Source organism: Cherax quadricarinatus, chromosome 10 (assembly GCF_038502225.1).
Source record: "Cherax quadricarinatus isolate ZL_2023a chromosome 10, ASM3850222v1, whole genome shotgun sequence".
Lineage (NCBI taxonomy): Eukaryota > Metazoa > Arthropoda > Malacostraca > Decapoda > Parastacidae > Cherax > Cherax quadricarinatus.
Window position 1 is genome coordinate 11,017,236 of NC_091301.1, and position 17,647 is coordinate 11,034,882.

General features: G+C 38.5%; 1 protein-coding gene across 2 annotated transcripts; it reads right to left on the reverse strand.

The window, feature by feature from the left end:
* Window positions 1-242: 242 nt before the first annotated feature.
* LOC128687945 (uncharacterized protein KIAA1143 homolog) lies at window positions 243-17,264 on the reverse strand. 2 transcript variants are annotated; one of them, XM_053775569.2, is made up of 6 exons: window positions 17,106-17,264; window positions 16,158-16,286; window positions 15,153-15,281; window positions 14,092-14,154; window positions 11,724-11,850; window positions 243-491 (listed from the first exon to the last, which is right to left on the reverse strand). In XM_053775569.2, exons 2-6 carry the CDS (start codon window positions 16,188-16,190, stop codon window positions 289-291), a joined length of 555 nt encoding a protein of 184 aa, XP_053631544.1. In that variant the 5' UTR covers window positions 16,191-16,286; window positions 17,106-17,264; the 3' UTR covers window positions 243-288. The 2 variants fall into 2 exon arrangements, with proteins under 2 accessions (XP_053631544.1, XP_053631545.1); XM_053775570.2 differs by lacking the exon at window positions 16,158-16,286 and having other exon boundaries at window positions 17,106-17,262.
* Between the last annotated feature and the right edge of the window lie 383 nt (window positions 17,265-17,647).

The window sequence follows — 17,647 nt, forward strand, 5'->3', positions numbered from 1 at the left end:
GCAAATCCACAACTATAATGACTTAACTCAGTGAGTAAAAAATTTATAGGCAAGAAGCACTCACTGTTATTTGACCCACTTTATACAGAGTTCCTGGCACCCCACAGGCTTTGTGGATACAGTATCAGATTAGTTATACATCAATTCTCTCCATGAAATGAGTTGCCATGCCTTAGTACAAAATGATAGTTGGTAACACCACAAGGGAATATACAGGTTAAGTATGGTAATCACAAACACAGTGAGATAAAGTGTGCTTTATTAAAAGAAATTGACAAACAGTTATATTTAATCCTCCTCATCTTCCTCATCTTCATTAAATGATAAAAGTTTCTGTTTCTGCAGCTCTTTCCTTTTATCTTTATATTTCTTCTCGGGTTTTTCATCCTTTTCCTCTCGCTTTAACTTCTTTGGATCTAATCTTCCCTTTTTGTCTTCTCCACTACGTTTTGTAGGCTTTCGAAACAATATTCTACCATCGGCAGGAGGTTCTGGAATGAGCAAAATTAGCAAATTAAGAACATGAATATTATAAGACTTAAATAAATGAATAAGGATAACTAACAAAAATGCACATTAAGACAATGTACATCTACCTACAAATTTTCCTAACCATAATCATTTACAGTTAGCCGTTGGTTAACATGGTAGTTATGTTCCTGAAAAATTGTAAAGTGAACCAAAGAACATATACGAAAAATACGGTTATGTTCCTCTGATTCCCCCCACCCCAGAAAAAAAAAATAAAAGAATGTATTTTTTTTTTCCAACAAACTGGCCATTTCCCACTGAGGCAGGGTGGCCCAAAAAGAAAAACAAAAGTTTCTCTTTCTAAATTTAGTAACGTATACAGGAGAGGGGTTACTAGCCCCTTGCTCCTGGCATTTTAGTCGCCTCTTACAACACGCATGGCTTACAGAGGAAGAGTTCTGTTCCACTTTTCCATGGAGATAACAGGAAATAAACAAGAACAAGACCTAGTAGAAGGAAACCCAGAGGGGTATGCATATATGTATGCATATATATTCTTCTTCTTTCTTTCAACGTACCAGCTGTATCCCACTGAGGTGGGGTGGCCCAAAAGGAAAAACAAAAGTTTCTCCTTTTAAATTTAGTAATATATACAAGAGAAGGGGTTACTAGCCCCTTGCTCCCGGCATTTTAGTCACCTCTTACGACACGCATGGCTTACGGAGGAAGAATTCTGTTGCACTTCCCCATGGATATGGATATGGATATGTATGTATGTATGTATATATATATATATATATATACATATGTATATATATATATATATATATATATATATATATATATATATATATATATATATATATATATATATATAATAAAAATATGTATATATATATATATATATATATATATATATATATATATATATATATATATATATATATATATATATATATATATATATATATATATAAATATATATATATATAATAAAAATAAAATAAATATATATATATATAATTGAAAGAATTAGAGGTATGACAAAATGTAGGATGGCAGATGAGCAAGGAGGCTTCAGAGTGGGTAGGGGATGTGTAGATCAAGTGTTTACATTGAAGCATATATGTGAACAGTATTTAGATAAAGGTAGGGAAGTTTTTATTGCATTTATGGATTTAGAAAAGGCATATGATAGAGTGGATAGAGGAGCAATGTGGCAGATGTTGCAAGTATATGGAATAGGTGCTAAGTTACTAAATGCTGTAAAGAGCTTTTATGAGGATAGTGAGGCTCAGGTTAGGGTGTGTAGAAGAGAGGGAGAATATTTATTTTTTTTATTATCACACTGGCCGATTCCCACCAAGGCAGGGTGGCCCGAAAAAGAAAAACTTTCACCATCATTCACTCCATCACTGTCTTGCCAGAAGGGTGCTTTACACTACAGTTTTTAAACTGCAACATTAACACCCCTCCTTCAGAGTGCAGGCACTGTACTTCCCATCTCCAGGACTCAAGTCCGGCCTGCCGGTTTCCCTGAACCCCTTCATAAATGTTACTTTGCTCACACTCCAACAGCACGTCAAGTATTAAAAACCATTTGTCTCCATTCACTCCTATCAAACACGCTCACACATGCCTGCTGGAAGTTCAAGCCCCTCGCACACAAAACCTCCTTTACCCCCTCTCTCCAACCTTTCCTAGGCCGACCCCTACCCTGCCTTCCTTCCACTACAGACTGATACACTCTTGAAGTCATTCTGTTTCGCTCCATTCTCTCTACATGTCCGAACCACCTCAACAACCCTTCCTCAGCCCTCTGGACAACAGTTTTGGTAATCCCGCACCTCCTCCTAACTTCCAAACTACGAATTCTCTGCATTATATTCACATCACACATTGCCCTCAGACATGACATCTCCACTGCCTCCAGCCTTCTCCTCGCGGCCGACTTGTTGAAAAAAAAAAATATATATATATATATTATATATATACAGTGGACCCCCGGTTAATGATATTTTTTCACTCCAGAAGTATGTTCAGGTGCCAGTACTGACTGAATTTGTTCCCATAAGGAATATTGTGAAGTAGATTAGTCCATTTCAGACCCCCAAACATACACGTACAAACGCACTTACATAAATACACTTACATAATTGGTCGCATTCGCAGGTGATCGTTATGCGGGGGTCCACTGTATATATATGTATGTATGTATGTATGGAGGCAAAGAGGGGAATGTATGAGAGTATAGTTTTACCAACGCTCTTATATGGGTGTGAAGCGTGGGTGATGAATGTTGCAGCGAGGAGAAGGCTGGAGGCAGTGGAGATGTCATGTCTGAGGGCAATGTGTGGTGTGAATATAATGCAGAGAATTCGTAGTTTGGAAGTTAGGAGGAGGTGCGGGATTACCAAAACTGTTGTCCAGAGGGCTGAGGAAGGGTTGTTGAGGTGGTTCGGACATGTAGAGAGAATGGAGCGAAACAGAATGACTTCAAGAGTGTATCAGTCTGTAGTGGAAGGAAGGCGGGGTAGGGGTCGGCCTAGGAAGGGTTGGAGGGAGGGGGTAAAGGAGGTTTTGTGTGCGAGGGGCTTGGACTTCCAGCAGGCATGCGTGAGCGTGTTTGATAGGAGTGAATGGAGACAAATGGTTTTTAATACTTGACGTGCTGTTGGAGTGTGAGCAAAGTAACATTTATGAAGGGATTCAGGGAAACCGGCAGGCCGGACTTGAGTCCTGGAGATGGGAAGTACAGTGCCTGCACTCTGAAGGAGGGGTGTTAATGTTGCAGTTTAAAAACTGTAGTGTAAAGCACCCTTCTGGCAAGACAGTGATGGAGTGAATGATGGTGAAAGTTTTTCTTTTTCGGGCCACCCTGCCTTGGTGGGAATCGGCCGGTGTGATAATAAAAAAAAAAAAAAAAAATAAATATATATATATATATATATATTTTTTTTTTTCAACAAGTCGGTCATCTCCCACCGAGTCAGGGTGACCCAAAAAAGAAAGAAAATCCCCAAAAAGAAAATACTTTCATCATCATTCAACACTTTCACCACACTCACACATTATCACTGCTTTTGCAGAGGTGCTCAGAATACAACAGTTTAGAAGCATATACGTATAAAGATACACAACATATCCCTCCAAACTGCCAATATCCCAAACCCCTCCTTTAAAGTGCAGGCATTGTACTTCCCATTTCCAGGACTCAAGTCCGACTATATGAAAATAACCGGTTTCCCTGAATCCCTTCACTAAATATTACCCTGCTCACACTCCAACAGATCGTCAGGTCCCAAGTACCATTCGTCTCCATTCACTCCTATCTAACACGCTCATGCACGCTTGCTGGAAGTCCAAGCCCCTCGCCCACAAAACCTCCTTTACCCCCTCTTTCCAACCCTTTCGAGGACGACCCCTACCCCTCTTTCCTTCCCCTATAGATTTATATGCTTTCCATGTCATTCTACTTTGATCCATTCTCTCTAAATGACCAAACCACCTCAACAACCCCTCTTCTGCCCTCTGACTAATGCTTTTATTAACTCCACACCTTCTCCTAATTTCCACACTCCGAATTTTCTGCATAATATTTACACCACACATTGCCCTTAGACAGGACATCTCCACTGCCTCCAACCGTCTCCTCGCTGCTGCATTTACCACCCAAGCTTCACATCCATATAAGAGTGTTGGTACTACTATACTTTCATACATTCCCTTCTTTGCCTCCATAGATAACGTTTTTTGACTCCACATATACCTCAACGCACCACTCACCTTTTTTCCCTCATCAATTCTATGATTAACCTCATCCTTCATAAATCCATCCGCCGACACGTCAACTCCCAAGTATCTGAAAACATTCACTTCTTCCATACTCCTCCTCCCCAATTTGATATCCATTTTTTCTTTATCTAAATCATTTGATACCCTCATCACCTTACTCTTTTCTATGTTCACTTTCAACTTTCTACCTTTACACACATTCTCAAACTCATCCACTAACCTTTGCAATTTTTCTTTAGAATCTCCCATAAGCACAGTATCATCAGCAAAAAGTAACTGTGTCAATTCCCATTTTGAATTTGATTCCCCATAATTTAATCCCACCCCTCTCCCAAACACCCTAGCATTTACTTCCTTTACAACCCCATCTATAAATATATTAAACAACCATGGTGACATTACACATCCCTGTCTAAGACCTACTTTTACCGGGAAGTATTCTCCCTCTCTTCTACACACCCTAACCTGAGCCTCACTATCCTCATAAAAGCTCTTTACAGCATTTAGTAACTTACCACCTATTCCATAAACTTGCAACATCTGCCACATTGCTCCTCTATCCACTCTATCATATTTTATTTATTATCACACCGGCCGATTCCCACCAAGGCAGGGTGGCCCGAAAAAGAAAAACTTTCACCATCATTCACTCCATCACTGTCTTGCCAGAAGGGTGCTTTACACTACAGTTTTTAAACTGCAACATTAACACCCCTCCTTCAGAGTGCAGGCACTTGGTATACTCTAAATCCATAAATGCAATAAAAACTTCCCTACCTTTATCTAAATACTGTTCACATATATGCTTCAATGTAAACACTTGATCTACACATCCCCTACCCACTCTGAAGCCTCCTTGCTCATCCGCAATTCTACATTCTGTCTTACCTCTAATTCTTTCAATTATAACTCTACCATATACTTTTCTTGGTATACTCAGTAAACTTATTCCTCTATAATTTTTACAATCTCTTTTGTCCCCTTTCCCTTTATATAAAGGGACTATATATATATATATATATATATATATATATATATATATATAAACATAGAAAAGAGTAAGGTGATGAGGGTGTCAAATGATTTAGATAAAGAAAAATTGGATGTCAAATTGGGGAGGAGGAGTATGGAAGAAGTGAATGTTTTCAGATACTTGGGAGTTGACGTGTCGGCGGATGGATTTATGAAGGATGAGGTTAATCATAGAATTGATGAGGAAAAAAAGGTGAGTGGTGCATTGAGGTATATGTGGAGTCAAAAAACGTTATCTATGGAGGCAAAGAAGGGAATATATAGGTAGTAGGTTGGTAGACAGCAACCGTCCAGGGAGGTACTACCGTCCTACCAAGTGAGTGTAAAACGAAAGCCTGTAATTGTTTTACATGATGGTAGGATTGCTGGTGTCCTTTTTTTCTGTCTCATGAACATGCAAGATTTCAGGTACGTCTTGCTACTTCTACTTACACTTAGGTCACACTGCACATACATGTACAAGCATATATATACACATCCCTCTGGGTTTTCTTCTATTTTCTTTCTAGTTCTTGTTGTTGTTTATTTCCTCTTATCTCCATGGGGAAATGGAACAGAATTCTTCCTCCATAAGCCATGCGTGTTGTAAGAGGCGACTAAAATGCCGGAAGCAAGGGGCTAGTAACCCCTTCTCCCGTATAAATTACTAAATTTAAAAAGAGAAACTTTTGTTTTTCTTTTTGGGCCACCCTGCCTTGGTGGGATACGGCTGGTTTGTTGAAAAAACAAAAAAAAAAAAAAAATGGAGGCAAAGAAGGGAATGTATGAAAGTATAGTAGTACCAACACTTTTATATGGGTGTGAAGCTTGGGTGGTAAATGCAGCAGCGAGGAGGCGGTTGGAGGCAGTGGAGATGTCCTGTTTAAGGGCAATGTGTGGTGTAAATATTATGCAGAAAATTCGGAGTGTGGAAATTAGGAGAAGGTGTGGAGTTAATAAAAGTATTAGTCAGAGGGCAGAAGAGGGGTTGTTGAGGTGGTTTGGTCATTTAGAGAGAATGGATCAAAGTAGAATGACATGGAAAGCATATAAATCTATAGGGGAAGGAAGGCGGGGTAGGGGTCGTCCTCGAAAGGGTTGGAGAGAGGGGGTAAAGGAGGTTTTGTGGGCGAGGGGCTTGGACTTCCAGCAAGCGTGCGTGAGCGTGTTAGATAGGAGTGAATGGAGATGAATGGTACTTGGGACCTGACGATCTGTTGGAGTGTGAGCAGGGTAATATTTAGTGAAGGGATTCAGGGAAACCGGTTATTTTCATATAGTCGGACTTGAGTCCTGGAAATGGGAAGTACAATGCCTGCACTTTAAAGGAGGGGTTTGGGATATTGGCAGTTTGGAGGGATATGTTGTGTATCTTTATATGTGTATGCTTCTAGACTGTTGTATTCTGAGCACCTCTGCAAAAACAGTGATAATGTGTGAGTGTGGTGAAAGTGTTGAATGATGATGAAAGTATTTTCTTTTGGGGGATTTTCTTTCTTTTTTGGGTCACCCTGCCTCGGTGGGAGACGGCCGACTTGTTGAAAAAAAAAAAAAAAAAAAAAAAAAAAAAAAAAAAAATATATATATATATATATATATATATATATATATATATATATATATATATATATATATTCTCCATGGGGAAGTGGAACAGAAGTCTTCCTCCGTAAGCCATGCGTGTTGTAAGAGGCGACTAAAATGCCGGGAGCAAGGGGCTAGTAACCCTTTTCCTGTATATATTACTAAATTTGAAAGGAGAAACTTTGGTTTTTTTTCTTTTGGGCCACCCTGCCTCGGTGGGATACGGCCAGTGTGTTGAAAGAAAGAAAGAAGTATATATATATGTATATATATATATATATATATATATATAATATATATATACATAATATATATATAATATATATATACATAATATATATATATAATATATATATACATAATATATATAGGTAGTAGGTTGGTAGACAGCAACCACCCAGGGAAGTACTACCGTCCTGCCAAATGACTGTGAAACAAAAACCTGTAACTGTTTTGCATGATGGTAGGATTGCTGGTTTCTTCTTCTTTCAACACGCTAAGATAACAGGGATATCTTGCTACTCCTACTTACACTTTGGTCACACTTCACAGACACGCACATGCATATATATATATACATACATCTAGGTTTTTCTCCTTTTTCTAAATAGCTCTTGTTCTTTTTTATTTCTTCTATTGTCCATGGGGAAGTGGAAAAGAATCTTTCCTCCGTAAGCCATGCGTGTCGTATGAGGCGACTAAAATGCCGGGAGCAATGGGCTAGTAACCCCTTCTCCTGTATACAATTACTAAAAAAGAGAAGAAGAAAAACTTTATAAAACTGGGTTGCTTAAATGTGCGTGGATGTAGTGCGGATGACAAGAAACAGATGATTGCTGATGTTATGAATGAAAAGAAGTTGGATGTCCTGGCCCTAAGCGAAACAAAGCTGAAGGGGGTAGGAGAGTTTCAGTGGGGGGAAATAAATGGGATTAAATCTGGAGTATCTGAGAGAGTTAGAGCAAAGGAAGGGGTAGCAGTAATGTTAAATGATCAGTTATGGAAGGAGAAAAGAGAATATGAATGTGTAAATTCAAGAATTATGTGGATTAAAGTAAAGGTTGGATGCGAGAAGTGGGTCATAATAAGCGTGTATGCACCTGGAGAAGAGAGGAATGCAGAGGAGAGAGAGAGATTTTGGGAGATGTTAAGTGAATGTATAGGAGCCTTTGAACCAAGTGAGAGAGTAATTGTGGTAGGGGACTTGAATGCTAAAGTAGGAGAAACTTTTAGAGAGGGTGTGGTAGGTAAGTTTGGGGTGCCAGGTGTAAATGATAATGGGAGCCCTTTGATTGAACTTTGTATAGAAAGGGGTTTAGTTATAGGTAATACATATTTTAAGAAAAAGAGGATAAATAAGTATACACGATATGATGTAGGGCGAAATGACAGTAGTTTGTTGGATTATGTATTGGTAGATAAAAGACTGTTGAGTAGACTTCAGGATGTACATGTTTATAGAGGGGCCACAGATATATCAGATCACTTTCTAGTTGTAGCTACACTGAGAGTAAAAGGTAGATGGGATACAAGGAGAATAGAAGCATCAGGGAAGAGAGAGGTGAAGGTTTATAAACTAAAAGAGGAGGCAGTTAGGGTAAGATATAAACAGCTATTGGAGGATAGATGGGCTAATGAGAGCATAGGCAATGGGGTCGAAGAGGTATGGGGTAGGTTTAAAAATGTAGTGTTAGAGTGTTCAGCAGAAGTTTGTAGTTACAGGAAAGTGGGTGCAGGAGGGAAGAGGAGCGATTGGTGGAATGATGATGTAAAGAGAGTAGTAAGGGAGAAAAAGTTAGCATATGAGAAGTTTTTACAAAGTAGAAGTGATGCAAGGAGGGAAGAGTATATGGAGAAAAAGAGAGAAGTTAAGAGAGTGGTGAAGCAATGTAAAAAGAGAGCAAATGAGAGAGTGGGTGAGATGTTATCAACAAATTTTGTTGAAAATAAGAAAAAGTTTTGGAGTGAGATTAACAAGTTAAGAAAGCCTAGAGAACAAATGGATTTGTCAGTTAAAAATAGGAGAGGAGAGTTATTAAATGGAGAGGTAGAGGTATTGGGAAGATGGAAGGAATATTTTGAGGAATTGTTAAATGTTGATGAAGATAGGGAAGCTGTGATTTCGTGTATAGGGCAAGGAGGAATAACATCTTGTAGGAGTGAGGAAGAGCCAGTTGTGAGTGTGGGGGAAGTTCGTGAGGCAGTAGGTAAAATGAAAGGGGGTAAGGCAGCCGGGATTGATGGGATAAAGATAGAAATGTTAAAAGCAGGTGGGGATATAGTTTTGGAGTGGTTGGTGCAATTATTTAATAAATGTATGGAAGAGGGTAAGGTACCTAGGGATTGGCAGAGAGCATGCATAGTTCCTTTGTATAAAGGCAAAGGGGATAAAAGAGAGTGCAAAAATTATAGGGGGATAAGTCTGTTGAGTGTACCTGGTAAAGTGTATGGTAGAGTTATAATTGAAAGAATTAAGAGTAAGACGGAGAATAGGATAGCAGATGAACAAGGAGGCTTTAGGAAAGGTAGGGGGTGTGTGGACCAGGTGTTTACAGTGAAACATATAAGTGAACAGTATTTAGATAAGGCTAAAGAGGTCTTTGTGGCATTTATGGATTTGGAAAAGGCGTATGACAGGGTGGATAGGGGGGCAATGTGGCAGATGTTGCAAGTGTATGGTGTAGGAGGTAGGTTACTGAAAGCAGTGAAGAGTTTTTACGAGGATAGTGAGGCTCAAGTTAGAGTATGTAGGAAAGAGGGAAATTTTTTCCCAGTAAAAGTAGGCCTTAGACAAGGATGTGTGATGTCACCGTGGTTGTTTAATATATTTATAGATGGGGTTGTAAGAGAAGTAAATGCGAGGGTCTTGGCAAGAGGCGTGGAGTTAAAAGATAAAGAATCACACACAAAGTGGGAGTTGTCACAGCTGCTCTTTGCCGATGACACTGCCGGCCGTATCCCACCGAGGCGGGGTGGCCCAAAAGGAAAAACGAAAGTTTCTCCTTTTACATTTAGTAATATATACAGGAGAAGAGGTTACTAGCCCCTTGCTCCCGGCATTTTAGTTGCCTCTTACAACACGCATGGCTTACGGAGGAAGAATTCTGTTCCACTTCCCCATGGAGATAAGAGGAAATAAACAAGAATAAGAACTAGAAAGAAAATAGAAGAAAACCCAGAGGGGTGTGTATATATGTGCTTGTACATGTATGTGTAGTGTGACCTAAGTGTAAGTAGACGTAGCAAGACATACCTGAAATCTTGCATGTTTATGAGACAGAAAAAAGGACACCAGCAATCTTACCATCATGTAAAACAATTACAGGCTTTTGTTTTACACTCACTTGACAGGACGGTAGTAGGAATGTAATTGTAGGTCGATAAAGTGAGGCGTGTCAGCCAAAGATCCCGTATTCACATCTCTGCTGGCAGATGGAGGTGCCTTATTGTTTGGTGGAAGGGATTGGGGGAGGGGGGTGTAGGCTGGAAGCAATAAGATGTAATGGTAACTGTGTGAAGGCAGTGTTGGTGGCCTGGTGTGGGTGGTGGTGTGGATGATAGTTGACAGGTGAGTGAGTGTGCAACTGGTGGTGTGGGCAGTAATGAGAGTGGTGGATGATCACGTGACTAGGTGCCAGGACAGTGTATTAGGTAGCATAGGCTGTGAAAGTATGGATAAGGTGTGGGCATGGAGCTGTGTTTACTTGCAGCTGTAGAGAAGTGGTGTAGGTGAAATGTGTGGTTGTGTCGGTGGCCCTGTGTGGATGATGGTGTGGATGCTGGATGACTGGGTGGGTGAGTGTGCACTTGGTTGTCCTTCCATCTTGTCATCCCCTGGTCATCCTTTTGCATTCACCGTTGAAACATAAAAAATTAAAAGGCTCAATACTGTGTTTGAAGCATACATGGCCTAAATACAGTGCGTAACTAGCAGCTTTTTTGATTCAGTACACAAACTGTTAACATAATGTAATGTTTATGTTCTGTTAAAAGTTTAAAATTACCCGTATTAGTGTAGGTAGTATTATTATTTTTTTTTTTTTTTCAACAAGTCGGTCGTCTCCCACCGAGGCAGGGTGACCCAAAAAAGAAAGAAAATCCCCAAAAAGAAAATACTTTCATCATCATTCAACACTTTCACCACACTTACACATTATCACTGCTTTTGCAGAGGTGCTCAAAATACAACAGTTCAGAAGCATATACATATAAAGATACACAACATATCCCTCCAAACTGCCAACCACCCAGGGAGGTACTACCGTCCTGCCAAGTGAGTGTAAAATGAAAGCCTGTAATTGTTTTACATGATGGTAGGATTGCTGGTGTCTTTTGTCTGTCTCATAAATATGCAAGATTACAGGCATGTCTTGCTACTTCTACTTACACTTAGGTCACACTACACATACATGTACACGTTTATTTATACACACTCATCTGAGTTTTCTTTGATTTTATCTTAATAGTTCTTGGTCTTATTACTTTTCCTTTTATATCCATGGGGAAGTGGAATAAGAATCTTTCCTCCGTAAGCCATGCGTGTTGTAAAAGTCAACTAAAATGCCGGGAACAATGGGCTAGTAACCCCTTTTCCTGTAAAGATTACTAAAAAGAATAAGAAGAAGAAATAGTATTATTATTATACAATAATATAATTTCATATAAAAAACATTCACAAGCAGATTACTAAAAAGAATAAGAAGAAGAAATAGTATTATTATTATACAATAATATAATTTCATATAAAAAACATTCACAAGCAGATTACTAAAAAGAATAAGAAGAAGAAATAGTATTATTATTATACAATAATATAATTTCATATAAAAAACATTCACAAGCAGAAGCTACTTTGTACTAACCTTCATCCCTTTGTTTGGGACCTTGAACTTCCTCATGAGTGCCTTTTAAAAGCTCACTTAGCTTGCCTTCTGCATGAAGCTTCTCATATTCCTCTTGTGTCAAGTCATCTGCATGTAGACTCACTACCTGAACAAATACGATACGAGTAAGACATCTAAGAACTGCATGACATGACATGGAATACTGTATAATATCTGGTATACAGTAGTATACTACTGTAGTTTGAAAGCAAATGGACTGTTAGATATACCATCACCTGGAAAATATAAATTAACAGATTCATTATGACCAATGACTTACCAAAAAAAGTACTGCATAATTATATTTGAAAGTACAGTATTTCACAAGGTGGCATCAAATGTTTGTCTAAATACATAATAAAATTGTTTCTATGACATGATAATCAGCAACATATCCTGATGTTCGTCAACATCTATGAACTGCATAAATGATTATTAATGATGCATTTCATGTTTCTCTTTGCCAATCCCACTTTTGCTCCAGACACTGTTACACCTACCATCCGACTTATGACCTGCTCGACTTACGACCACTCGACTTACGACCGTGTTTTTTATGCTAAATTTCTGGGAAATAAACAACTATTTGTGTTGTACACAGTGTTTATCCTAAACCTTACAGTATAAAATACAGTACTAACAGCATAAAAAGTAAAGTAAAACAATAAAATAAAGTCATTACAAAAATGTTTTGTTGATATTCAGTAGTAAAGTTCGACTTACGACCATTTCGACTTACGACCAGTTTCTAGGAACCGAACTCGGTCGTAAGTCGGATGGTAGGTGTATTTCCTAGCTGACATCGGCTGACTCCATCAACGGTAACCATCATCCTTTCAGCTGACGTCCTTCCCTCACCACCCCCTTTGTCTTCCATTTCACTCTTGAATTCCCCTCTGTTATGCAGCCGTGTATAACCCTTACAGAGGGTTTAGCATTGTCCGTTAATATAGTACAGCCTCTCCTCACTTAGCGACATAATCGTTTACCAACGCCTCGGACTTATGACGGGTTCTCTGACTAGTATTCATACCTAAATAATGTATATTAGAGCAGATTTCCTATATTCTGTTTGTCTCAATATTCAGTACACTACTGTATAAACATTTAAAAATACAGTGGACCCCCGGTTAACGAACTTTTTTCATTCCTGTAGTATGTTCAGGTGCCAGTACTGACCGAATTTTTTCCCATAAGGAATATTGTGAAGTAGATTAGTCCATTTCAGACCCCCAAACATACACGTACAAACGCACTTACATAAATACACTTACATAATTGGTCGCATTTGGAGGTGATCGTTAAGCGGGGGTCCACTGTATACCAGAAATGTTATAAATGGTGTAAAGGTGACATTAAAACAATATCAAAGATGGTTGACACAAACTCGCTACCATTATTATGCTGCTCAATTAGCGACGAATTTGTTTAACGATGTGGTCTTAGGAACAGAACTCCATCATTAAGTCAGGAAAGGCTGTACAGTATTAACAATTTGTCCCATACGATTTCTTAATTTCATCACTTGCTTCCCTGTCTTCTTGTATGTAAAAACATTTGAATTCTCCATTATTTCACTCATATTCTTAAACATACTTCAAACACTGATGTAGGGTTACCCAGAAAGAGGAAATGCATTCACCATCACTCATTCAGTTACTGTGTTGCCACTGTTCAGATGGCCCTCTGAACTGCAAAATCCTCATCCCTCCTTTAAAGTGCAGGCATTCTTAAGGACATAATTAATTAACTCTAGTTTACCTGTGGTCACTTAAAAAAATCAGCTTGAAATCAATACTATAGAGTAACCAGTTCATCCTCATACATTCTATCTGGAACATTATATACTGACTTGTATTTGAGCATTAACCTTAAAAGCCAAATGCCTCATATACTGATTATTTATATAATGAGTCATTTGTTTATGGTCACTACTATGAGTTTTGACTGGAGGATCTCACACATGATTTTGATGAGCCCAAATTTATAAGCACAGTAAATTAGATGGTCATTATTAGCAGCCAGTGAAAACTGGCTGGACTAATTCGTTGTTGTACAATATCTGCTTTGTATGATTATGATTAATGTTTACAATGTTGTGCAATATCTGCTTTGATGATTATGATCAATGTTTTTGTCATATAATAATAATACAGTTGTAAACTAGATGAAGATTCCATTGCATTGGTGTTGCAAGCCAGAGGAAAGACAATTATGTTTGCATAACTATTTATGAATAAAAAATGCCATTCTGATTCTAATCCACCGTATTTGAAAGGATGTCCTGTCTTTCAACAAGCAAAATCAACAATAACAAATAAGATGTCAGGGTCTTCCAATAACACACCTGTGGAAGTTCATCCTCTTTGTCATCCAGATCATCATCCGTCGCTGGTGGCATTACAGCAAACTGAAAAAATTAAAATGTTACAGTCCGAATCATGCAACAGTATTTTAAAATAATTTAGTAATGATGACAGTTATGCAGTACAAATTACTGCCCACTTTTTGGAAAGGGACATTTCCATACTACATTACAAACTAAAATACAGCAAATTGTAATGCTAGCACTTGAGTTGGAGTACTCTGCTATAATGACTAATTAGAATATGCTTGAATAATAAAATACAGTAACTGTAATTCATTAAAAACCTAGTCTACTACAAATTGCAGCACATTACTGCATTTTAAAACTTGTCAGATTAAAACAGGTTTAATATTATTACATGTACCCAATCATTTAATAGGCCAACTCTCAAGTTTAATATGGTACATACTGCTATTGTTATTTTTACGATGCTAAGCCCAGAGGGTTATAGAGCACCTGAGGAGTGAGAGGTAGCTAATTAGATTTGATCCAAGGAATTGGAGGGTAGCTCCAATTCCTTGGGTCAAGAACCCTTCACCAGTAATTAATGATGCAAAATATTTATTTGAATGCATTGTTAACATATTAGAATGTAGGACTATGATAGACTGTAGATGCTCAACTGTGATTATTTTACCAATATAAATGGAAAATAAGAAAATAGTGTAGCAATGTATCAAGAATATTCCCAACTGAAAACCAATCAAAATTTTGAGGTACTCATCATTAACTACTAAAGTTGGTGAATTTTCTGTTTGTTAGAGGACTGGTATCTCGGCTTCATGTCAGGGTTCACACAGCTTGGATGAAGGGTGAATACTTGTCACTGTTGTCACTCATTTAGTAAATTAAGAAAAAAATAATGCATTTCAAGGAATAACATATAAAAGAAGTCCTGTGCACTTCCAACAGTAAAATATATTGCACAAATTTAAGGAAACTGAATACAAATTACAGAATTACACTTTTAACATGAAATTTAAGCATTATTTTGTTAGATATTATGGTATTTAATACTAGATGGTGATGGTGGTTTTTACCTTATCAGACAGCCCCCTGTCTTCCTTGTAGCCCACTTGCTCCTTGAACCTCTTCAGGAATGCTGGCTCCTCAGGCTTAGAGTAGGACACATTGGCACGTTTACCTGTCCAACCCGCCATCTTTACCACCTGAAATGAGAGTGCAATTTATCTATGATGCCTTGATTCAACTAAAGGAAGAAAACAGTAAAATAGTCTTTCTATACATCAAGTCAAGGGTCATACATTAAGAGAATTGCACACAGGTGCCTCTAATGGATATTCACACTGCAGATACTTCTAGCAGTTCTCCTGGGTATTACCTAAGAGAGAGAGGTGCCTGCAAGGAAAGTCTGACTATACATGAATGGCAAGACCCTTGCTCGATATAATCTCCTCGACTGCCCTATGAACTGTATATTCAAACAGCAAATGGATGACAAGGATAAAGCCATGTCTTGCAAACACCTGCTACTACTGGATCTACATCTGAGAACAGCACCAGAAAGTCTGGACATTCTGATGAGAGGAAATAAACATTCTAAAATATAAATTGTGCTCTGAGGAGACAACACGAAAAACATTGTAACAGATGAGGAAGGAAAGTAGCACTGTACATATAGAAATCACCAGAAGGCAGGAAATCAATCCCTCTATAAGGAGGTTGAATCTGGATAATGCACTGCATATAGTCCATAAAGGCCACGAATTTGCAGTTGTAGGAGATGCTGTAGTTTGGAGAGAGCAAGGAAGAGAAGGTGTGATCTAGGCAGGAAAGTGTGAGCAGCCTGGACAAGGAAACAAGGAACTGAAGAGGTAGGCAAGTAGACATGGGCTTGCTCTTGCCACCTCACAGACTCCATCAATGAGAACTACTCTTGGCAAGATCTGAGAGAATTAAATATCTACTAGTCTATGCTAAATAACTTATCTCTGGTACAGTCTGACAGGTTGAAGCCCGATGAGTCTCAAGTGAGGATATTCCACGAGAGGTAGAGGTATCAGAGGTTGTGGCCTTGCATTTACCAGAGGTGGGGTTGATAAGATGTATTTGGTCATTAAACGATGCCCTGGAGCAAGCTGTACTTGATGCCCATTTATCAATGCAAGAGGCTTCCCATGTACCAGACAAGCTAATGATGTTAGTTGTGTGCCCTATTGCAAACATAATAGAATGTAGTATTAGTGCAGGTATATTCATTTGTATGGCATGGGTAAAATTGCCTACAATTTGCACACTTGATCGCTAGTGCGCTCAGCTCACACACTGAGGTCCAGAGTTCGAATTTCCCCCAGTACGGCTGGAAAAACACTTGGGACGTGTTTCCTTGAGACACCTGCTGTCCCTGTCCCTGTTCACCGATCAGTTTAAAATGGGTACTTGGGCGTTAGTTGACTGGTGTGGGTTGCATCATGGGACAAATTAGGTGTAGTAGTATGTCATTGATGTCAGCTAGGTCTGTATACCTTGTACATGTACTTGTAGTAAATAAAGATATTATTATTATTATTATTATTATTAACCGACAACTGAGCATACTCATAGTAATTGAAAGTACAGCATCTAAGAACTGTAGGCACAGGTACATATACGTATAATAATAATAATTAATAATAATAATAATAATAATAATCTTTATTTCTACATATACAGTGTATACAGGCATAGTGCAAATTACCTAGGATAACCAAAAAAAGTCTGACTTATTTTCATTAGGGTCCTTATAAAATCTTATTATTTAAACCTCAAAAGTTAAAAATACCTAAGTATCTGTGTGTGAAAATCAGTTACAATAAAAGGATATATACTAGGACTAAGATAAACCCAGTTATTTACACTAACATTAAAGAGAGAATCAGCTTACAATAACAGGTACACTGATGTTAGCTGTGCAAGACATAACTCTCCTCACTTTATATAGTTTCATGCAACTTATATTTATACAAAACGTAATGACAATGCGTGATACAGACCTAGAGAAATAAGCAAACTGTGTTGTGGTCGTGTTGTTGGGAGATTGTAGGGCCATCACTTCATCTGACGCCGTATTAAGCTATTTTTTTCTTATTGTTGGGCGTTTATAGGACCACTGAGAGTCACGCCGTATCGAGTCCTGCCTCCCAGTGACCGCCAGAAATGTGGCCCAAACCTAGGCTGGAGCTACTACTACTACTAATATTTCTGCAAGTACATGTACAAGGTAGACAGGCCTAGCTGACATCAGTGACATACTACTATATAGAAAGCCCCTTGTTATGCAGAGCATTTTTGTGGGGTTTTGCACACAAACAAGCAAGTCTTATAGTTAATTGTCCTGCTAAGGTAAGAGATTGATTGTCTCTCATTAAACTACACTATTTGCAGCACTGGTCTCTTGCAAAGACGCGGCGTGACCTGGTAACTGGTACACGCTGGTTTAACATCTGCTTGTAATTACTTGATGAGGAAGTAAACAAGATGCTTGCCCCTTCTGAGAGGGCTGGGCCCCTCAGAGCTGAAAAGGGCTGAAGGGGGC

Bases quoted from the DNA above. Each gene is read 5' to 3' on its own strand.
- LOC128687945 (XM_053775569.2), bottom strand. From the start codon at position 16,190: ATGACCAAATACATCTTATCAACCCCACCTCTG. The intron at 15,282-16,157 runs GTAAATGCAAGG...CTCTCATTTCAG, and splicing joins TCTTATCAACCCCACCTCTG to GTGGTAAAGATGGCGGGTTG. The intron at 14,155-15,152 runs GTAAAAACCACC...TAATTTTTTCAG, and splicing joins ACAGGGGGCTGTCTGATAAG to TTTGCTGTAATGCCACCAGC.